This window comes from Talpa europaea, assembly GCF_964194135.1.
Source record: "Talpa europaea genome assembly, chromosome: 6".
Taxonomy (NCBI): domain Eukaryota; kingdom Metazoa; phylum Chordata; class Mammalia; order Eulipotyphla; family Talpidae; genus Talpa; species Talpa europaea.
The window spans coordinates 74,723,252-74,747,378 of record NC_140072.1 but is presented as its reverse complement, the minus strand read 5'-3'; the positions used below and the strand labels follow the sequence as shown (position 1 = coordinate 74,747,378).

Below are 24,127 nucleotides of genomic sequence, written 5' to 3'. Positions count from 1 at the left end.
CAGGGAGCCAGACTGAAAGCTTCTTCAGTTCTGCCTCCCTTACACATGAACATAAGCTTATTAAAATCTTATCTAAATATAGTCTGTCTTGTCTCCTTGTCAAATTATTTTATAAGGGGCTAGAATTACCAACCCCAGGTTAGTAATAGTGGATTATTTAAAGTTTTTGCCCATGAGATCAGGAACAAAACAAAAATGCCTAGCATAGCATGATTTCTATTCACCACTGAGCTCACTGTCCTCACCAGTACAATAAAACAAGAAAATAAACAAAAGGCATGAAAATTGGAAAAAAAGTAAAGTCATTATGTGTAAATGGCATTAAATGAGTATGTAGACAATCCAAGATAATCTAAAGAAAACTGTTTAAATTAAAAGTTACTGCCTATCTACATAAGCACAAGTAGAAAATGAAAATTTAAAACTATATCATATACCATTAAATAAATCCAATGCTCAGGAATAAATCTAATGAAAGATGTGCAGAACTCTAGACCTAAACCTACAAAATATCATTGAAAGAAACTAAGAGATCGGAAATGGAGGAATATACCTAATTCACAGATACGATACCTCAAAATTTTAAAGATGTCAGGTCTCCCCACTTACATCGATAGATTTCAATGAAATCACAATTTCCAGTAGATGAAGTAGAAGACAAGGACAGATTAGGACAAAATATTTGGGGGAAAAAAAAAGACTGTTAAGAGTTAAAGCTAAGCTACTGCATGATATTGCTGCTTCACCATCGATTTTGTTTGGCCAAGTAGCCTAGAGTCACATAAAACTGACACTAGTCTCCTCATGCAAGTACCTTTAGATAATAGCCTTCAGAGTCTCAAGCAAATTTTAAATTTCTGATAGGACATCAGCAAAATTCCTTGTGTCAAATCTCCAGCTTTGCAGACTTCCTTTGTGTACTCCTTAGATAAGGTTTGACTTCACCAGTCCAGCCTTAGCCCAGGAACCCTAAGATACTCCACCCACACCCCTAATAAAGCCAAGTGCCCCAGGTCTGCCTCTATCTCTGACTGCACCCCATCTTGCTCTCCATGCTATGATGTGCCCATGCTATCAGGTCAGGTCTGTTCAGGCCATTTAAGGAGTCCTATGTACTTCCTCCAGGATCTCTGAGTAATAAAATGCTGTATCAATTTGTCTTCAAGGTCTTTTGTTGGAATCTTGGTTCACCGTCTGCACCTAATTAACAAATGCTAATTCAACAAAATCATAACATATCTAATAAAGAACTTTTATCCAAAGTATACAAAGAACTCTTTAAACTTAATAGGAAAATGAAAAAAAAAAAACTGAAAATGGGCAAAAGATCTGATTTGAACAGTCTAAAGGAGATATACAGATGGTAAATAAGCATATGAAAAGACAGTCAGCTTCTGTGATATTGTGATTTATAAGAATTAAGAACTCCGTATGTACACACACATATACATACTGTGATTCAGATTACTAAAGCATATTTCTCATATTTGGTCTTTACCCTGTTCTTGGTTCACAGCTCCCAGAACTTGGAATTTCGTAAGCTGTGAGAGCAGAGACCATCTTTTGTGTCACAGCCCTCCCAAAGCGCTTGGAATTCCAGCGGTAAGGGCAACAGCAACATCTTTTGTCATATTTGGTCTCTGGGCTTCAGTTCCAAAGAAAGCATCAGAACTGTCCAAATTTAAATGGTGTCATGTTATTCTTAATGGATCGATGTTAACAGACAACTTTTGGTATGAGGGCTGGTTGCCAGGGAAACCAAAATGAAAACAAAGGAGGCCTGAAAGTCAGAGCCCTGATGTTCTGTGGGGGAAGAGAGACAGTTCAGTCGCCAATGGCAAACAAATTTGATCGATCTAAGCAATGAAGGCCCATAAAACACCACAAGAAGGACTAGGAAGAACTCCCAGGTTAGAGAAGTAGCACACTTCCGTGTGATACCTTGGCAGACCCCATGTTCCACAACGACAGAAGTGCCTTTGTTTTGGGCTCTCACCCTATGTTTCCCTTCATCTGGCTGTTAATTGGTTTATACTTTAGTATACTTTGTAATAAATTGGTTATCTATTGAGTAAAGGGTTTCCTGAGTTCTGTATGCAGTTCTAGCAAATTAATCAAACCTGAGAAGGGTGTTGTGGGAAACTCCAATTTGTAGTCATTTAGTTAAAAGCACAGGTTCTGGAGTTTACCTGGGACTTGAGGCTGGTGTCTGAAATGCAGGGCAGTCTTCAGAGATTCCACCATTAGCCTAAGTAACCCAAAGATAACTCTGGGCAGAAAATGTTAAAATTGAATTGAATTCTCTAACATCCTGCTGGTGTCCAAGAACTACTTGCTGTGGGGAAGTCTCTACACACCCAAAGGAATTGGGTCCAGGAACCATGCACACAACACCCCCAGTCATTAAGGACTGCAAACAAATAACATTGAGATACCACTATAACATTATCTCAATGTCTATAGTTTGTAATAACTCTTGATATTTGCTAATGTTTGTTCTTCAGACAGAAGGAATACAGGCAAAGTAAAAGGAGTGAAGAAGCTAGGAGAGTGGAAAGGAGACAAGATGGGGGCTTAGATGAAGAATGAGGGGTCCAGAGGTTCCACACTCCACCTGAAAAAGCCTCATCAGTGCAACTGCCAAAATTCTCACAGTCCCCTCCCTCTTTGCCCATCAGCCCATGCTCAGGGAGTGGAGTTTGGAAACCTCCACCTTCTACCATAAGTTGGCTACGGGTGCCACCTATTGGTTTCAAGGTCGTTCCTGTTTCTCTTTACAAAGAGCAAAGCCCCCTTGTGTCTGAAACAAAGTTGCAAACTTTGACGCCTTCAGGTAAAACCAGACTTTTTACCCCTACTAAAGAGCAAGGATCAAGATAAAAAAGGTTTAGGGCCTCCCCGGTGGCGCAGCGGTTGAGTGCTGGGTTGCGAAGCTGCCCGCGGCCTCTGCGGTGCCGGCTCGATCCCCGGCTGCTCCCCGGCCACTGGAGGAGGGTCCCACATGGCGCGCAGACCTCTCCTGCCACCCGCTGCTCCCCTCAGCAGTGTACTTCGGTCCTTCTGCCTGCTCTGCTCCCTGCTCTGGCTCTGGTGAATTCTCTCACCCTCCCGGGCTTCTGACTGTACCCGGTGCATGTGTAAACAGAACAAACAAACAAACAAACAAATAAATAAACATGCCTCTATAAAAAAAAAAAAAGATAAAAAGGGTTTAACAACGGGTCTTTGCATCACTGTAGAGCATTCTTTAGAAAGGAAAAGATTAAATCTGCAGTGCCTTCCTCTAATATCAGTATATCTTTAGATCAGGACAACTTAGACTAGCAACAATAATTATGTGCTTAATGTCACCAACTCTCTGTTCCTACCTATACAAACTAAATTTAAAGTTGGGTTTAAGGGAACAGCTCTCACAGAGTAAAATCTGTCAGTCTCTTGGGTTTGAATCCTCACTTTATCTAATAAACTCTGTCTAATGCTCATTAAAACTTATTTCCAGTTAACAGAACCCTGACTCAAATCTGCTGGAGAGGTTGGTGGAACCTGATCATCTGAACTTTTATCAAGCTCCCAGCGTGAATTTAAAAATCATTTGTATATACAGGAATACCAAGGGATTTCCTGTTTTAATTTTTTTTTTAAAGATTAATTTATTTATACAAGAATCAGGACATAGGCCAGATGCGCGGGAGGGTGAGAGGATTCACCAGAGACAGAGTGGGGAACACAACAGGCAGACCGACGGAAATACACTGCTGAAGGGAGCAGCAGGCGATATAGGAGAGGTTTGCCCTGCCATGAGGGTTGCTCTGCAGCCAGTGGGGATCGAACTGGCACTGCAGAGGCTGCGGGTAGCTTTACAGTGCTGTGCTCAACCGCCTGTGCCACCAGGGAGGCCCTCCTGTCTTAATTTTACCTAAAGAGAAACATTCCCATGGTCATCTATTCACGCCATGAAGTTATTTCCATATTTAGGATATGTCCACAACTTTCTTTAAAAAAATATTGGCACAGTAAATGCTCTGACCTTAACTATGTATTTGTCCTTAGTCAAGACTCATTTTTCTCAGCCACGAAAAGGCAGTAATTATGTCTCTCAGTTAGACTATGTATATAACAGTACTAACAAAGAATCTAAAACAGCTGTGTTCAAAAATAATTTGAATTAATATTTTTCTCCAGGCAGAACAGGCAAAAATATTAAATACTCAGCAAGACACCAGCAATCACCATTTTTTTTACAGTCCCATTACTACCATCAAATATTTTTTTTTAAAAATGTAAACCAGCTTCAAAAACTAGGTCCAAATAAACAGAAAAATAATAGTTTTGGAACTTCAATATTTTTCCCTTTTAATGAATAATTTAAAAATATAAATATACACTGCCAATATAGCTAATTTAATAGGAAAATACAGTGATTTATTTCTGAGTGAAGTATCATTTTAAAATTATCGAAACAGAACAGAAATCAGATGTGGGAGTCAGGATTATTCTGTGCCTTAACTATTCTTTGTCTTTGCCTTGACTATTCTGTGACTTTCATCCAAAGTACGAATAGGGAAAGTTTGAGGTAAGATACCTCTCAGGGCAAAAGTCTGGGTATAAGGAACTAAACATTATGAAAACAGCATGTGTTGAAAACAGGAATTTTGCATGGATTAGCAAAAACACTGAGGCGTCTCCTGACTCTCTGATTTCCAAGCCTTGGCTGGCCAGATGGTTACACATCCTCCACACACTTAAACATTCCCCATTTGCCTGCTTGCTTATTTGATCTTTTTTTTTTAAAATCTTTTGCTTGATTCTAAATAAAAACTAGACTGCCCTTGTAGTTTCACTGCACCTTGATTCACCCTTTTTAAGGAAGTTTTTTTGGCGCAGTACCTCTAGGCTTCTCAACTCACTTGAACTCAGTTCCAACTCACCTGAACTCAGTAATCTTTGCTCATCGTGTGACACACAATTTATCAAGACAGTCAGATAGTTTAGTTTAAATGTTTTGTTTTGTTTTATTAAGTCCTTAATCTAAAACAAATGAAACATGAAAAAAGGACACGTGGAAAAAGAGTGTAATAATTACAAATGACCATTATATGGAATCTTTTAACCTCAACAAGAAGCGCTGATATTGAATTTAAAGAGCAGTGTCCTATATTAAAAATACACAGATAGACATATACATCTAAGTTAAAGTAAGTAAACAAATCTGTGTACATGCTGTATAAAACACCTGCGTTGACTTTATTATAAACAATTATGAAAAATTAAAGACTGCTTTCATTAGGTTATTCTTCTTTTTACATACATTTTACATTGGCTCGCAAAAATTTGTTGAAGTACCATAGGGCAGAAATTTCAAACTGTGTTCCTTGGACCCCTGAATGTCCTTTAGACACTTTTAGAGTGTTTGTCAGATCAAAACCACTTTGATGGTAATACTATGACCTTTTTTATGTTTTTCACCATGCGCACTAATGGAGCAAAAGCGATAGTAAGTACACTGCTGTTGCCTTAACACATATCAAGGCAATAGCTCCAAACTGTGCTAGTGGTCTTTGTATTCACCACCAAATACTCTAAGGAATGAAAGAAGTGAATAGCAGTTTCATTTAAAATGTCTTTGTTGAAGCAACACGTTATTAAGTTATGACCACTGAGTATACATATTTTTAATACTCTATGAGGAAGTACATGTAAATAACTTTTGCTACATATCAAAATGTGATGATCTCCAGGGAAAGTACTTATGCAAAAACTTGGTTTGTGGGCTAAATTAACCATTTCTTTCATGGGATACCATTTTTATCTGAAATGTGAGAGAATCCATGGTTTTTCAGGCTTGGGTACATATTTTCTCAAGAAAAAAAAAAAGGACAAATCTATATAGAATTTTATATGTACACACATGCATTGTTTTTGTATGTAAGTGTCTACTCACAAAAAAATACACAAATATACATATATTCATATATACACATATACTGTAGTTTTTGAAAAAATATGTAAGTTTCATGAAACTATGAACATCTTCCTTTAAAGTTACTAGAAACATGGGCTTTCATATAATCAGAGCTCTGGCAAATTATTTGAAATCTGCTAAGTTCTATTTAGGAAAATGGCTATCTACCTAGTCAACATTACCCTTCTTCCTAGTCTGGGAAGCTCAGCCTGGAGAAAGAGAGCTTCCTCTTGGAAGGAGTATAAAGTCAGTGCCAAGTCACTGTGCAATCTAGGCCCACCTGTCCCATCACCTGACCAACCCCTATTATCCTAGGTGGCTCCAGGAAGACTCTTGAAAGCTTAGGTTCCTGCCCACGCTAGTGCATATAGTGCATATGGGATTCCATAACCCAAGATGGTTCCTAAGGCACAGGCACCCCAAATAGCTCCCATTAACACAGGCCTTCAGCTTACTCCAAAGCCTGCCTGTTGCAGTGGTTCCAAGAACAATAACTTTGACAACACCAGACATCTGGGAGTTTTTTGAGAATCTAAGTAATTTTCAGTGGCTGCAGATGGTTTCCACAAACCCAGGTCCCTGACCCAACCAACTGCCAAGAGGTTTCAGCAGTACCAAGTGATCTCTATAGCTCCAGACTCCTGGTAAGTTCTCTTCAACCTAGCTATATAAAACATCTCATAAACAGCTTATTTTAAGCTGATAGCAACCCTTACTGTATATAACTCTATCCTTTTACATCCCCCATAATTTCATGTTTTTGATGTAACAATTTACCTCTCATATTTATGTAAACATTAACAAATTATTGTAGCTACAATTGTTTTTAATTCTTTGTGCTTTAATCTGTAGAGTTAAATGATCAATACACTACCATATTACAGCATTAGAGTATTACAAATTTAATACATAGTTACCTTTTACTATGTTTTATACTTTTGTATTTTTTTCTAGTCCTTTCATTTCATCTTGAAGAACTCCAATCATTATTTCTTATGAGGCCAGTCTAATGGCGATGAACTCCCTCCATTTTATTTGTTTGGGAAACTCCATCTCTTTCATTTCTGAAAGATACCTTTGCCAGTTAAAATATTTTTGGTTGGCATTTTTTTCTTTTGGAACTTCGAATATGTATCATCTCACTGTAACTTGGCCTGGAAGACTTCTGATAACAAATAATTTTATGGGAGTTTCTATGTATGTACGAATGTTTTCCCCTGGTTTAAAATTATCTCTTTGTTCTTGAGAGCTTTTAAAAAAATGTCTTAGATAAGATTACTTTGGGTTGAAATTTTGGGGTTACATATTAACTTCATGGACTTGGATGTCCAACTATCTCCCCAGAATTTGAGAAGTCTCAGTCGAATTTCTTTTAATCTCTGCCCCTTCTCCCTCTTTGCAAATGGGACTTCAATAATGTATAGATTGTTTCTTTAAATGATACCCCATGATTAATGTAGGCTTCTTTCATTCTTGTTCATTCTTTTATTCTTCTGCTTCTCTGACTAGATGATTTTAAGTGATCTGTCTTCTAGCTCAGTAATTCTTCTGCTTGATGGAGTCTGCTATTGAACTCCTAAGCTCTCTATGAATTCTGACTAAATCTTCAGTGACTTTAATCTTCACCACTAGGATTTCTATGTTTCCTGAAATGCTTTTTTGTTTCTGTAATGAACTTCTCATTTTATTCATTCATTGTTTTCATAATTTCATTTAGTTATCTACCCCTGTTCTCTTATTCACTAAAATTTTTATAGAGGGTTATGCTTTGTCAAACAGTTTATAAATTTCCATTTATTTAGGCAGTCATTGGAGTTTCATTAGTTTCTTTTGGTGGGGTGGCATTTTTATAAATACTCAAAATTTTACTTTTAAACCAACTGTGATATTACACAGACAAAACTATAGTTATGTTTTTAAAAAGAGACAAAAAATTAATATGTATGTTCTAGTAAGTATTAAAAGAATTCAGGTTAGATTTAGTAACAGTAAAACAATTATCCATCATAATTAAAGATAAACAGGGTTCATTTGTTGTTAGGTGATTATCCCCCAAATTAATAAGATCTCAGGTTACAACTAAAGTTTGGTTTTCTCAAAGAAGGATATATAGTGATTCTGTTGTCCTAGGCATTCATGAAAACACAAGTGGAGTGATAGTACAGATACAGGGACACATTTTTAAAAGATTCATTTATAAGCTAGATAGGCAACCAATCAACAGATAACCAATCATCCTACAAAAAACACACTATCGGAAAAAGCAGACATAAGTATTTAACTCCCATTCCCATGTCCATGAGCAAAGACTATTTATGGAAGAATGGAAAAATTAAAGAGTAATAGAACATATAGCAGTGAAAAGGAAGCTTATAAGAAAGATAGTTTGCTACCTGAGACTATGAATTCAGAGAGATCAGGTACGAAGAACTAAGTTGAGAAGTGGCCTGAAATCTGGGTGACTGTAGGTCTGTTAAGGAATCATTAACAGTGTGTGCAGTAAAACCTGCAGATTTCCTCTTATCCTCAACAATGATTAAGAACAATTAGAGAAGATGAAATTGCTCTTGGAAACATAAAATTAAAATTAAAATGATTCAATGAAAAGCTTAGACGAGAAACTCAAGAAGTCTCCCAGAAAGCAAAGCAAAACAGAGAAAGAAAATACAAGAGAAAGATAAGTGACAAGAAAGTCCCAACTCAAATTCCTACCTGATAAAATAAGTGAGACCAGAATTAGACATTTACAGTAAGTACACACAGATCACTGGGGACTAATATAAGATGAAGTTAAGTAAAAAATAAAGTATTAAAAAGAAAGAGGATCCAAATCAGAAAAGAAATGAAGGTGAGCCCCAATATGTCATTTAACAATTGGCTAACAGAAACCAGCTTAAAGAAGTGAACACAGAGAGAGATTATGGGAGGAAGAATGCCAAACCTCCTCCTCCACAAAACAGACCAAAAACCCTACAAAACCTTAGTCTACATTAGAAGAAAAGGAAGCAAGAAAAGATAAGCGGGCCTCCCCGGTGGCGCAGCAGTTGAACACTGGGTTGCGAAGCTGCCCGCAGCCTCTGCTGCGCTGGTTCGATCCCCAGCTGCTCCCCGGCTGCTCCCAGGCCACCGGAGGAAGGTCCCACATGGAGCGCAGACCTCTCCTGCCGCTCACTGCTCCCCTCAGCAGTGTACTTGGATCCTTCTGCCTGCTCTGCTCCCTGCTCTGGCTCTGGTGAATTCTCTCACCCTCCCATGCTTCTGGCTGTACCCAGTGCTTGTATAAATAAATAAAAAATAAATCTTTAAAAATAAAATTAAAAAAAAAGATAAGCAATTAGAAATATCAGTAAAAACAAAACATCATAGACCAATATGAAGCCTCTAGTACAAATTAAACCAAGGAGACAATAGACTGAAAGGAATAAAATGAATTCTAAAGAAAAACCTTAATAAGATTCTGAAAGATAATAAGAATGTGGTAAAGAAAGCATACGCTACTTCTACCAAGAATATGAAAAGTAATTAGAAGCTACGACTAGTAACTTTTATACTTAATTGATTTTCTAAATATGTACACGTATCCTAGATTTAAAAGTTCTGGTAAAGTACTGTAAAGAAGAAGTCATATACTTTATGTTTGCCCAAAAGACCAAAGAAAAGAGTTTTATTAAAGGCAAATTTGGATTCCATATGAAAAATTTTCTCATCTTTAAAAATGTTCAAAACCAAAATAAGTGAATTATACACCAGAATTCAAGCACAGATTAAATGACCACCTATATAAGATGCTATAAAAGGGATTCCATATGGTTGGAAGAAAGAAATTCAACAACTTATTCCACAAACAACCTATAATTTTTTCAACTCTAAAACTTTTCACTCTTATTCTAATAAATACATTACAAAAGAATAGTCTTTGTAGGTGTCAGTTATTATTCAAGATAGAAAGTTTAGTGCTACTGACAAACTTAAGGTAGGAAGAGGAGAAAATGAGGAAAGATTAAGTAATAATGAAGAGGGCACAGGTTGTAATTTATACAATGGAAGCAATATTTGTATCCTCATATACAGATGGTAGCACACTTACCTTAGCTCTTAATTTACAACATGACATGAGTAATAAAAATGTGGTAGAACTTTTAGAAAAGTAATCTTACCAGGTAAGTAGAAATCAATACTCATTATTTATTCATTTCTCCAATAACAAAATTTTAAATCAATAAAAGGGTATTATGAAAACGCATCTTATCTATCTAGTTGCACTGAATTTCTCTTACCAGTCATAACCAATAGCAAAAGATGTTTCAATTACAGGAGCAATGAGTTTTGCAGCTGTCATGATATATTTTTCTGCCATGGCTTTCCTGTATCAAACAAACGAAAGTTTTATTTAGAAACATGGTATGAAAACAGTTTGTACTTCTTAAAATACAAGTGTAAGCATCTATCAAATCAAATATACCATGATAACATACTAAATGGTGGATATCAAATCTAGAAATTTGTGTATGTCAGGTTCAAAACCATGACTAGGAAATGGAATCAAGGCATGATGTTCTTAGTCAATAGTTCTCTTTTTTTTCCTTTTCAGTTCTAAGAAGGATGCTGACAAACTTAAAAAAGAAATAGGGAGAGATACATGGTTCTGAAGCTGAAGTCACAAAACATTCACTGTCTCCAAACAGGAAAGGGTAAAAGTGGCCATTAAATATGTGTGGTAAACAGTAAAACTGAATTTCTATATACATCTCTCTAAAACTGAATTACTGTATGTCTCCACAGGTTTGCCTAACCTGTTCCTTTCATATAAATGGAATCATAGAGCATGTAGTCTTTTTTGACAGGCTTATTTCACTTAATACTAGTTTCATAAAATGAACTATTTCTGGAAGAGGCTATAGAATAGAAGTTAACTTGTCTTTGTATATTTGCTAGAATTCACTAGTAAAACCAGGGGGGTCTGGATATTTCTTTTTTGGGAGTTTTTAAATTACAAATTCAATCTCCTTAGTATTTACAGAGCTCTCTGAATGATCTGTTTCCTAATAGATAATTGTCATTTTTTAAGAAAGTAGTCCATTTTTTTTTTGAAGTGTTAGAGCAGATGGATTTATTGGAATATTTACAGACCTCTCAGCACAAAAGAATACACTTTCTTTGTTAATACACCTGGAACATTCATAGATCATATACCGACATAAAACAGTCCTCAGAAAATAAACAACAATAGAAACCATACCAAGAATCTTCACAGACCACAATGCTATCAAACTAGAAATTAACCACAAAAAGAATCCCAGAATAATCAAAACATGTGGAGACCAAACAAAATGCTTCTGAACAATTCTTGGGTTCATGGGGAAATGAAAGAAGAGATCAAAAAGTGTCTAGAGACAAAAGGAGAAAGTTGGGGAGGGAGACAGCTAGGTTTTGGCATGGGTTGTTTGGTGGAGGGTGAATGGAACATATGCACATATGGAGATACAAAATGTAACCCCCAAATTGAAAAAAAGGATATATTTCCTTAAAAAAAAGAAATCTGCCTGAAGAACTCAGGGAATACTTTAGTGAGACAGAGATGAAAATGATATCACTGTGAAAAGAACCCACTTGCAATTATCAAACTTTCAGGTTCTGGCACATTTTCTATAAAATTAGGGATAAAAATACATTTATTTCGGAAACTTTAGAAAGCTTTTGTGTAGTAAAAATATATATTTTTTTAATTTTCCTTTTCTTTTTAAAGATTTATTTATTTATTTATACAAGCACTGGGTACAGTCAGAAGCGTGGGAGGGTGAGAGAATTCACCAGAGCCAGAGCAGGGAGCAGAGCAGGCAGGACTGAAGTACACTGCTGAGGGGAGCAGCAGGCGGCAGGAGAGGTCTGCGCGCCATGTGGGACCCTCCTCCGGTGGCCAGGGAGCAGCCGGGGATTGAACCGGCGCTGCAGAGGCTGCGGACAGCTTCGCAACCCAGCGCTCAACCGCTACGCCACTGGGGAGGCCCTGTGTAGTAAAAATATTTATCACATTATTTATACCCAATAGATTTCCTTTTTCTCTATAGCTTTTCTCTTCTTTTTCCTTCTCCCCTCTTCTTTCCCTCTTTCCTTTCCCCTTTTCTTCCTCTTCCTTTTTCCCCCCTCCTGCCCTCTTTCCCCCTTCTTCCTGATTTTTCTTTCTCATTCTTATTTGCCTGATATTACAGTTTTATCACTGATTCATCATCTATCAGTCACTGTTCCAGTAAAGAACAGTTTAAATACCTTCCAAAGAACCAGTGAATCAGCACCAATTAGGTACTGGCCAAAATTATATCATGCCTTCATAATGACCAGGTCTAATTGTATCTACCTAGAAAAAATAATTTAAAAAGTAATGAAGTAGGAGATTCTGGACCAAGAGACCCAGCCACCAGTCAAACAGCTATTGTTCATGTCTCCATTGAGTTTTAGCTCCAAACACTACTATATAAACTCATGTCCAACATGTCAGCAACATGTTACCACATTGGTTTCAGCCCTCTACTGCTGAGATTTCTCCTTTTGTTTCAAATGTCCCTGGAGAGATGTACTCCCAAATGTTCAGGATGCAAATCCAAATCTGACTATAACAAAATATTTGTTTCCAAATGGAGTGGATATTTGAATATATCGTATAACCTCTCATAGAGTATAAATGATTGGACTTGGTGAAGTCTACTGAACACTTCATTACCTCTTTTAAAGCTGAAATAAATGGATGATCCCTCTCTTTTTTTTAAAGTAATACTAAGCAGCAAGTCTGCATAATTTTGTGCAGTGATGTCTCACAGGAATTTTGCAAGTATGATCGAATGTATTTGTTGCAAGAATGAGAACTTAAACTCTTCAGAGAATTTCATTGTGTCATTTATCTCAGTTCAGTAGACACCAGTCTCCATTTGCTAATCTCTTATTTCCCACAAGAAAGGAAAAATTCATTGCAACTATGGTCAATGTTAGGGCAATTTGACTAAGGATTTCCCTGAAGACATGAGTATCAAATATGAGAATTTTATATGTAAAATTTTTCTACATATTTCAAAATACCACCCAAAAAGTCATTATGGGTGGGGAAAATCAGAATTTTGTTCCCATTGGTTATACAAACTTTGTTATGATTCATTTTACTTAAATTTTTTTAATTTATTTGTATATTTTTAATTCTTACAATGTTTGCTTTCTTTTTACAGGTGTAGTCCCCATAGAATTTCTACCACCAATCCACCCACGCACCCTCACCACAGTCCCTTGTGCTCTTTCTGCCCTCATTTTGATCCCTTTTCATCCCCTCCCTGTAGAATGTCTCTGACTTATAGTTGTCTGTTTATATTTGTTTTTTTCATTGTGTTTTTTATTTTTATTATAACTTTTTTTCCTTGATACCCTACATTCCTCCTATAAGTAAAACCATCCGGTATTTTTCTTATTCTTTCTGACTTATTTCACTGAGCATAATCCCTTCAAGTTCCATCCATGTTGCTGCAAATGGCATTAGTTTATCTTTTTAATTGTTGAATAGTATTCCATTCTGTATATATACCACATCTTCTTCATCCAGTCATGTATTTTTGGACATTTGGGTTGATTCCAAGTCTTACCTATTATAAATAGTGCTGCAATAAATATAGGGGTGCAGGTATACTTTTGAATTAATGCTTGTGTCCGTTGGGTAGATCCCTAGAAGTGGAATTGCTCGGTCATATGATATCTCCATTTTCAGTAAACTGAGGAAACTCCACACAGCTTTCCATAGTGGTTGGACCGGTTTGTATTTCCATTAGCAGTGTAGGAGAGTTCCTTTTTCACCACATCCTCGCCAACATTTGTAGTTGCTAGTTATTTTAATATATGCCAGTCTCACTGGTGTAAGGGCTTCCCTGGTGGTACAGGTGGTTGAGAGCCACACTGTGAAGCTCTCCGCAGCCTCTGTGGCACAGGTTCGATCCCGGCAGGCCAGCGAGGGTCCCACATGGCGAAGCAGACCTCTCCTGTCTCGCCCACTGCTCCCCTCAGCAGTGTATTTCGTCAGTCTGCCTGTTGTGTTCCCCACTCTGTCTCTGGTGAATCTTCTCACCCTCCCACACATTTGGCCTGTACCCCAGTTCTTGTATAAAAATAAATAAATCTTAAAAAAAAATACTGGTGTAAGGTGGTATCTCATTGTGGTTTTAATTTGCGTTTACCTGATTATGAGGGGTGTTGAATATTTTTTCATGTGCCTGTTGGCCATTTGCATTTCCTCTTCGGAGAAATGCCTTTTAAGTTCCTTTGCCCATTTTGACTGGACTGTTTACTTTGTTATTGTTGAGTCCTGTGAGTTCTTTGTAGGTCTTTGTGATCAGTCTTTTATCAGTTGTACGGAAAGCAAAAATTTTCTCCCAATTAGCTGGGTGTCTCTTTGTTTTGGTTAATGTCACTTTGGCTGTACAGAAGGTCTTTAATTTGATGTAGTCCCAGCTGTTTATCTTTTCCTTCACTAGTTTTGCTTTAGGTGATGTAGTCTATAAAGATGTTACTGAGATGTATGTCATGTAGTGTTTTGCCCATATTTTCTTCAATATATTTTATGGTTTCAGGTCTTATGTTCGAGTCTTTTATTCATTTTGAGTTGGTCTTTATGCAATGTGTGAGGTAGTAGTCTAGTTTCATTCTTTTGCATGTAGTGGTCCAGTTTTCACAGCACCATTTACTGAACAATTGCATATTCTTTGCTCATTTGTCAAAGATTGGTTGTCCATATATGCGTGGCTTTATTTCTGAGCTTTCTATTTGGTTCCATTGGTCTGTGTGTCTGTTTTTGTTCAAGTACCATGCAGTTTTAATTATCATGGATTTGTAGTATAGTTTGAAGTCTTGGGTTGTGATACCTTCATTCTTTTTTAGTCAGGAGAGCTCTGACTATTTGAGGTTTTTTGTGTCTCCATATAAATTTCATCAATATTAATTCTAGTTCTTTGAAGAATGTCGTTGAAATTTTTATTGGAATAGCATTGAATCTGTAAATTGCTTTTGCAGGATGGCCATTTTGATGATGTTAATTCTTCCAATCCATGAACAGGGGATATCTTTCCATTTTTTTGCATCTTCTTCTGTTTTGGTTAACAACATTTTATAGTTTTCCTTGCATAGGTTCTTCACCTCTTTTGTTAGGTTTATTCCTATATTTGATATTTTTGTTTCAATTAAAAAAGTTATGGTTTTTTTTTTAATTTCATCTTCTTCTCATTGACTGTTTGCATATAAAAAGGCTACTGATTTCTGTGTGTTGATTATATATCCTGCTGCTTCAATAAACTGGTTTGCTATTTTAATTAGGTTTTCTGTGGCGTTTTTGGGATTCTCTATTTATATTATCACACCACCTGCAAAAAGTGATAGTTTTACGTCTTCTTTCCCTATTTGGAACCCATGTATGTCTTTCTCTTGTTGTATTGGTCTGGCCAGGGCTTCCAATCTTATATTAAAAAGCAATGGTGAGAGTGAACATCCTTCTCTTGTCTAGATCTTAAGGGAAAGGCTTTCAGCTCTTCACCATTGAAAATGATATTGGCTATGGGCTTGTCATATATGGACTTTATGATGTTAAGGTATGTTCCTTCTATCCCAAGAATTTTGAGGGCCTTTATCATAAATGAATGTTGAACTTTGTCGAATGCTTTCTCAGCATCTATTGATATGATCATATGGTTTTTCATTTTCTTTTTGTTTTTGTGTTGAATTACATTAATTGATTTTTGGATGTTGAACCATCCTTGTGTCCCTGGATAAATCCTACTTGGTCATGGTAAATTATCTTTCTGATGCATTGTTGGACTCTGTTGGCTAGGATTTTATTGAGTATTTTTGAGTCAGTGTTCATTAGAGAGATTGGACTGTAGTTTTCTTTTTTGTTTATCCTTGTTTGGCATTGGTATTAATGTAATATTGGCTTCATAAAACATGTTTAGTAGTATCCCTTCCTTTTCAATTTTTGAAAGAGTTTGTGTGGGATAGGTACTAGTTCATTTCTGCACATTTGCAAAATTCATTTGTAAAGCCATCTGGTCCTGGGCTTTTTTTTGGGAGGGGAGGGTCTGATAACTGTTTCAATTTCACTGCTTGTAATTGGTTTGTTCAGATATTCTACTTCTTTAGCTTTGGATGATCATACAGTTGTAGGAATTTGTCCTTTTCTTCTAGATTGTTGAACTTGTTTGCATATAACAGTTCACAGCAATCTCTGATACTCTTTTTAAATATTTATTTTTATGCATACAAGAGCTGGGGTACAGGCCAGAGGTGTGTGTGTGGGGTTTGTGAGAGGACTCACCAGAGACAGAGTGGGGAATAGAATAGGCAGATTGACTGAAATACACTGCTGAGGGGAGCAGCAGACGAGTCAGTAGAGGTCTGCTGTGCAATGTGTGTTGTCCCTGACTGGAGATTGAACTCGTGCTTGCAGTGGCTGTGGTTTGCTTCAGAGGTTGCATCTTAATCCCTTGCACCACCAGGGAGGCTCTCTCATATTCTTTTGATTCCTGCTTTGTCAGTTGTAATTTCTCCTCTTTTGTTTATGATCCTATTTATTTGTGTTTTCTCCCTTTGTGTGTGTGTGAGAGAGAGAGAGCCTGGCTAGAGGTTTTTATATTTTGTTTATTTTTTCAAAGAGTCAACTTCTGGTTTCACTGATCTTTTGGATTGTTTTCTTAACTTCTGTTTCATTTATTTCTGCTTTTATTTTAATTATTTCCTTTCTTCTACTGGCTTTTCCATTTTTTTGTTGTTCTTTTTCCAGTTCTCTAAGATGGGAGATGAGGTTGTTTCTTTGAGTTCTTTCCTGATTGTTGATGTAAGCCTGTACTGCTACATATTTTCCGCTTATAACTGAGTTTTCTGTGTCCCATATGTTTTGGAGAGTTGTGCCCTCATTTATTTTCCTCAAGTTGTGCCCTCATTTATTTTCCTTCTATTTTTGGTCCATTTGCGTGTAGGATTGTTTTCCATTCTTTTACTTTCAGCCTATGCTTATCTTTTGTAGTTAAGTGTGTTTCCTGGAGACATCAGAAGGTTGGGTTCTGTTTTTTTAATCCAGCCTGGTACTCTGTGTCTTTTTATTGATGAGTTTAGTCCACTTACATTTAAAGTTAATATTGATATGCTGGTGTCTGTATTTGCCATTTTGTTTGTATTTTTGTGATTTATTCATTGTCTTATTCTGCTTTTCTTAGTCATTCCTCTGTTATTGGAGTGGGGGGTTAGCCGTAATGAATTTCTGTACATTCAGTTTATCTGAGAAAGTCCTTATTTTTTTCTTTGTAGAGGAAGGAGAACTTTGCAGGGTATAGTATTCTAGGTTGGCATGTTGTCTTCCAGTTTGTTGACTACATCACTCTATTCTCTTGTTGTCTGCAGTCCACTTTGGTGGAGGATCCCCCTCTCTGCTCCAAATCATGGACAGGCGTGGGGCCTAGATGGTGCGCACTTTCCAGCTCATCTCTGTCTCATTGCCTTCTCTCAGTTCCACTGAGGTTTTGTGGGTTCCGTGACCCGCCACTCCCTGGCTTGTAACAATAGTGCCTGGGGTGCTGAAAGTGGTCTATTTTTCCTAACCTGTCAAAGCTCTGTGTACAGTATTGTTTGCACATTCAACAGTGGTAGCCCTTGTTTTCTTTTTCTTCTGTAAGTCTCATTAGATGCTTGTTAAATTCATTGATCCATTTTTAAAAAATATTTATTTATTTATACAAGAACTGGGGTACCATCTGAGGCGCCGTAAGGTGAGAGAATTCACCAATAGACAAAGTGGGGAGCAGCATGGGCAGACAGATCGAAGACACTGCTGAGGGGAGCAGTGGGCAAGGCAGGAGAGGTCTGCCCTGCCATGTGGGTATCTGGCCTGCCAGGAATCAAACCTGCAGCTGCGGACAGCTTGACAGCGCAGCGCTCAACCTGCTGCACCACCAGGGAGACCCCACTGATCCATTTTTAAAAATCAGTTATTTTGTTGATGTTCTTATTGTTTCTATTCAATGTTAATGTTTTCTGTATTATTTTCTTCCTTTTGCTCCACTGGGTTTTTATTCTTCTTTTTTCTAGGTTTTTAAGCTAGGAGCTGAGATTATTAAGATTTGACCAATTTCATGCTTATTGCTTATCTTTTATGTGTTGTTTTTCTCTACTTCCTTACAAGACTTTAATTATAATGTTTACATGAATTTACCTGGATTGATTCTCTTTGGGATTCATTCAGCTTCTTATACTGTAAGTCTATTTTTCTTACCAAATTTGGGTAGTTATCAGTCATTATTTGCTTTAAAATTTGTCACATAATTTTAACATCTGTACATCTCAATGTTAGTATTTACTGATGTCTTACTCATTTAGTTTGTGATCTTCTTGGTTTTTGGTATGATGAGTGGTTCTTAATTTAAACTTAGACATTTTGCATTGTGAGACCCTGAATTTTAATTAAATCTTCTCCTTTGGCTCACTTTTTTGGACGGCACTCCAATAGGGAAAAGACATATCATTACTAATAGATACAAAGAGAAATCTATGTTGCTCATGTGGTGAGAGGACATCCTAGTTTCTGCTGGGCAAGGTGGGAATTCCTGCTACCCCCATGGTCCCTTCTGACACAATAGTGAAGTGGTGTAGCTTTGTTACTGATAAGTGAAAACGACCTTGTTACTGCTAAGTGATAAAGTCCTGACTTTACACTGCCTCCTCAGATAACCTAGATGAGAAGGTTAGGTGTGCCTTAGGTGTGCTGGGTAGAGTAGAATTGCTGGTTACCCATGTGCTGACAACACAGAGTGCTAGGACTTGTTAAGAGCTTTTGGGGATTAAAGTCCTGGCTCACTATTTGGTCTACTGTGGTATAAGGTGTCTTCTTATAACACTTGCATAGCTTTTACTGGCATGCAGGAAGATATGACCATAGTTTTTGTCCCTATGATATTTACCTAACAGGCTTTCATCTAAGAAAAAGACAAATACTATAAGTTCTCAATATATGTACAATTAAAAACCAAAACAAAACAGAAAAAGAGATCAGATCTGTGCTTACCATAGGCAGTGGTGGAGGGAAGAGTAAACTGGATGAAGTGATCAAAACTTTCATTTATGAGAAAAATACTAGGTATTATATTTAACACAGTGTAAACAAAGTTCTAATATTGCACCAAATGTAGAGGGAATGTAAATTACAGAGAAATATTAAGACCAAATAAGTAAGAATAAATGGGAAGAGGACATACTTTGAAAGAGAAAAGATAACCCATTAAAGTATAAAAAAGGTGAATAGCACTACTTAAGAAATATGTTGAATGTAACAAGTTCTGAAAGAAAACAGGATTCATACTCAACTCTTTTATAAGTATTAAACCTATATCAAGTTTTAATTATTAAATGCCTAAAATATTACCTTTCACGTTCCATTTGCCTTAGATGATCATTTTTTATAGCTTCAATCACTAAGTTAGTATGTGGATCATCCTGGAACAATAAAATTGAGGAAAAATTTAAAAGTTAACACTAAGAATTTGGATTTCTGATCAACCTCACCACCAAATAATCGTATAAATGGAGAGTAAATTAATTTTTTTAAATTATTTTGCCTAATGTATAAGAGGTATTATTTTATTTCTGATTACCTATCACACTGTCCATTGAACTAATATAGTCTGTGCAGCTGACAAAATGTCAGACTGGAAAGAACGGGAAACAGAAGCTTTGGTTAGAACAAATGTGAGATGATATAAATTCTAAGCTCAAGTATAAATATTTTAATGATCACCAATAACTATGATCCAGAGCTCTAATCCCTATTAATAACAAATGATTTTTCCCTAACATACATTATTTCTTTCATAACATAAAAGTAGTATGGATTAATTAATGTTTACCTAGCACTTACATACCTTATATTCCAGGTACTGTTTTTAAGCTTTTCACATGTATTACTTCATTTAATCCTCACAGCCATATAAAGTAGGTTATTATAATTAGCCCTATTTTAAATAAAAAGGAACTGTGGCACAAAGAGAGAAGTATTGAGTGGGAGAGTCAATCACTATACCTTACAATCTATTAAGAAAATCTATTGACAACTTTCTCAGTTATGTTGGGTCTTAGCCATGTGAAAAGAAGTTGTACAAGTTATTAAACTTCATTATGGCTTTTTCCTCTTATCAAGTGGCCTGATGCTTGTCTGATTATATGCCAGCCTAGAAGAACCCAGAGGGTTTCAGGATGATTTTCTTTGCACCATGAGAATTAGGTGAGCTAGCCACAGGTTGGATACTCGTTTCTAAAAGCTGTCATGGAAAGCGACGTGACATGTCTGACAAGAGGCAATCAAAACACTACTGGATAACATGGTTGTAATGGCAATGATTTGATTGGCATGTCACATTGAGACCAGATTGCCTTCATGGATTTAGACTGACTTCAGAACCTATGAAGACAAGACAACCTGGTACCTTGGTTTTTATCGTTCCAGGTCTATTAGGAAAAGGAAACTGCTGTCACAATATGGGCTTAATTTTGGATCCACTCACAAGAAAATCTCTAGAAAATGATACAACTGTTTAATTGGACTGATCTATCCTTAGAACTGAAGAGAATGATTTTATAAAATAATTGAACAACTCAAATTCTGAATTGTGGAACTTCTTGAGAAGCTCTAAAGGTGGGACTGCAGGGGAATGAAATCTAGCATCCCAAAAAATGTATTAGGCAAGAGGTTTATTTCATGGGAAGGGTTCTGAAGGCTGGGTAGTTGCTTTTAATGTTTATATCTAAACTTATCCCCATAAAGGTTTTTTCCAGGAAGACCTAATTGCTCATGTCTTTTCAATAAAGGCAGAAGTACCTTCATTTTCCTAAGTAAATGCCCTAAATGATTTTTCCTTTCTTCCCCAACCTCCCTTGTCTTAGTTAAACTATTTATGATGGCATCCAAAGCCACTGTGGGGTAGGTGGGTATACTCAGTCATGCTGGGTCTCTCCCATGTATACAGGAGATTTACATGGTGTTATTAAACTACTATATGTCTTTTTCTCTTAAAAATAAACCAAAAAATCAGACAGACCAGATCAACATGGCGGCAGAGAAATGTTATCAGTAACTTCTCCCATAAAAATGATTAATAGGGAGGAAAAGCGGCAAGTCCCTGTGAGAACCAGGACATGGAAGATAAACAGGCGACTCTGGCAAACTGCCTTAAGAGGAAAGTAGCAATAAAAGTAGACAAGAGAGGAAAGCATTAGAACCCTGCTACACTCCCCCCCCCCCACACACACAAAGCCAGCACTCTGAGTAACAGAAAGGAGAAAAAAAAGAGCAAACTAGAGATCAAGCTCAACAGTGAGTGGAAAGGAACCCATGAGTGAGTGGAAAGTCACTGAACCCCGCGACCAGGAACTGTGGAGAACCGTGCGGGAATGCCCACGGAGGTGAGCGAATGGCTCCAGGTGCCATTGGAGGAAGATAAGGACTCCACAGAGAGATCTGAAAATAGCCAAAGGCCAGCCAGTAAGCTTGTGCAGAAAAGTGCATGCTCGAAAATCATATGCAAACCATGGTTGCCCAGGTCCCTGCGACCTAGGTTTGTGAGGAGATGCACTGAGGAGAATGCACTGAGGTGAATGGCCCTCACTAGGTAATCAAAAACCAGGTGCCCAAAGAACAGGAGCAGGGTGCAAAAGGCGCCATTTCTGTGGACACTGAACTAAGCTACCACCTGCATCCTGGATCGGAGGGCTCTGGAGCTGAGAACTGGGCATGAAATTCGGGGTGTGGGATCTCCACGATTTGTGGCACAGGGCAGACACAGCGCCCCACGCCGTTGAGCCATTCCACGCCACCCCCACTCAGTTCTCTGGAGACCCACTGGGAAAACAGCGCAGCTCTGAAGGATAATAGGAAAGATCTTTGGTGCCACCTGGTGATTGGAACAAAATCACCAACCTCCTAATAGTTGGAAGCCAGGGATTCCAAAACCACCCTCAGGTCTGAGAGGGGGTGGGCCACACAAACAGGGCTAAGAAGGGAAACAAGGTATGGAGCAAGAGCCCGTTCTGGAACTGAGAGCCAGGCACAGGATTCAGGGCATGGGACACAACATAACTGGACATTGACAACCAGCATTTTGGATCTCAGTGCCCTGGGACTGAGACCTAGAGCACAGAAATCAGGGAGTGGGAGCCACATAGCTAGGGGCACAGCATCTGGTGAACAAGGGGCAGACACAGCAGCCAGCATGAGCAATAGTCCCTGTGTGGAGGTGCTCCCCTCCCAAGCTAGGATTCTCAGATAACTACAGGGGAAAAGCAAGATCAGCAAGTACAGGTCTCTGGTGCCATCTAGTGACCAGAGCAAAATAATCAACTAGCTGATTCCCTGTGGGAACTGAGTAAACACAGAGGGAGGGAACTGTAAGGAACAGTGCCCAGCAACACAGCCACAGCATCAACACTCTGATGGAGTTTTGGCCTAACAGGGCTGGTCTTGGTCTGGTAAACAGTTTCCGACACCCCCGATGGAGGAATCCAAAGAAATGCCTGAAACACCAGTGGCACAATGTTTCAATGCACAGAACTAATTAGAAAGTAAACAGCACGGAGAAGGAAAAATACAGATAACCAAGCAAGCCCGCAGGAGGACACACCAAAAAAAGAAAATCAGTCACCAGAGCTCAACAACATTGACATGGAATAACTTCTCTGCCTGTCAGAGAATTTAGAATCACCATGATAAAAAATTATAATGATAGACAAATAATCAATGAACTGATGAATGAAAATGAGACCTTAAGAAAGGAAATAAAAGAAAGGTAGGAGACTAAAAGATTATTGGAGGAGAACAAAGAGCTCTTGGAAAAGCATTGAAAACAGAACCAAGGAAAAGGAAGAATGGATCAATATTCTTGAAGATACAGAAATAGAAAGAACCAAAAGAGAAAAAGAAAGAAGTGTAAAGGAAGAATGGGAATATACTTAGACAATTATCAGACTCCATGAAGAGAGGAAATATAAGAGTTATACACATTCCAGAAGGTGAGAGAGACAAAGGATCTGAGAAATTATTCAAGGAGATAACTGAAGAAAACTTCCCAAACATGAAAAAGGAGACGAATATAGACATACAAGAAGCGAGAAGAACTCCCAATTACCACAATGAAAAGAAAACTACAGCAAGACACATAATTGCAAAGCTTGCAAGAGCCAAGACAAGATAAAAATAATGAAACTGGCAAGGGGGAAGAAACAGAAAACCTACAAGGGAAAATCAGTAAGGTTAACCTCAGACTTCTCTGAAGAAACACTATGGGCAAGAAGAGAATGGAGTAACATATTCAACAAACTTCAACACAGCAAATTCCAACCAAGAATACCTTACCCTGCAAAGCTCTCCTTCCTCTATGAGGAAAAAATATGGACATTCTCAGACAAACAGAAACTCCAGAAATTCATTACAACTAAACCCTCACTCCTAACAATATTACAAGAAGTCCTAAAGACAAAACCAACAGAGGAATGATCAAGAAGAACAGAATAAAGGGAGGAATAAAATCACAAAAAAGATAAACAAAATGGCAAATACCAATGCCAACATATCAATATTACTCTAAATGTAAATGGATTAAACTCATGAGTAAAAAGACATAGAGTAGCAGGCTGGATTAAAAAACAAAATCCAAACTTCTGCTGTCTCCAGGAAACACATTTAACCACAAAAGATAAACATAGGCTAAAAGTAAAAGGTTGGAAAACAATCCTACAAGCAAATGGGCCAAAAAAGAAGGCAGGAACAGCCTTCAAATTAAAAAAGGTAAAAGACATAGACAGACACTACATTATGATCAAGGGGACAATAATCAGGAAGATATAACATTCATCAACATATACTCACCAAATGAAGGAGTACCAAATTATATTAGACAATTATTATCAGCTCTGAAAACAGACATTAAAGAAAATACAAAAATACATATATAGTGGCAGACTTCAACACCCCACTCTCACCAATGGACAGATCAATGAGACAAAAAATAAACAAAGACACTAGAGCCCTAAATAAACACACAGAACTCATGGACTTAACAGACATCTATAGGACACTGCACCCAAAAAAATACAAGTACACATTTTTCTCAA

At 37.4% G+C, this 24,127-nt stretch overlaps 1 protein-coding gene across 9 annotated transcripts in view; it reads right to left on the bottom strand.

Annotated features, from left to right (window-relative positions):
* Positions 1–24,127, bottom strand: part of IFT88 (intraflagellar transport 88) — a gene marked incomplete at both ends in the record, with an annotated part of 138,024 nt that overhangs the window by 80,768 nt on the left and 33,129 nt on the right. For 8 of the 9 annotated variants that reach the window (XM_084234455.1, XM_084234458.1, XM_084234454.1 and 5 more), the window contains 2 exons: positions 10,240–10,326; positions 19,392–19,462. In XM_084234455.1, the coding sequence (XP_084090581.1) occupies positions 10,240–10,326; positions 19,392–19,462 (158 nt within the window). The remainder of the gene's footprint in view (positions 1–10,239; positions 10,327–19,391; positions 19,463–24,127) is intronic. The other variant, XM_084234461.1, reaches the window with a different exon arrangement.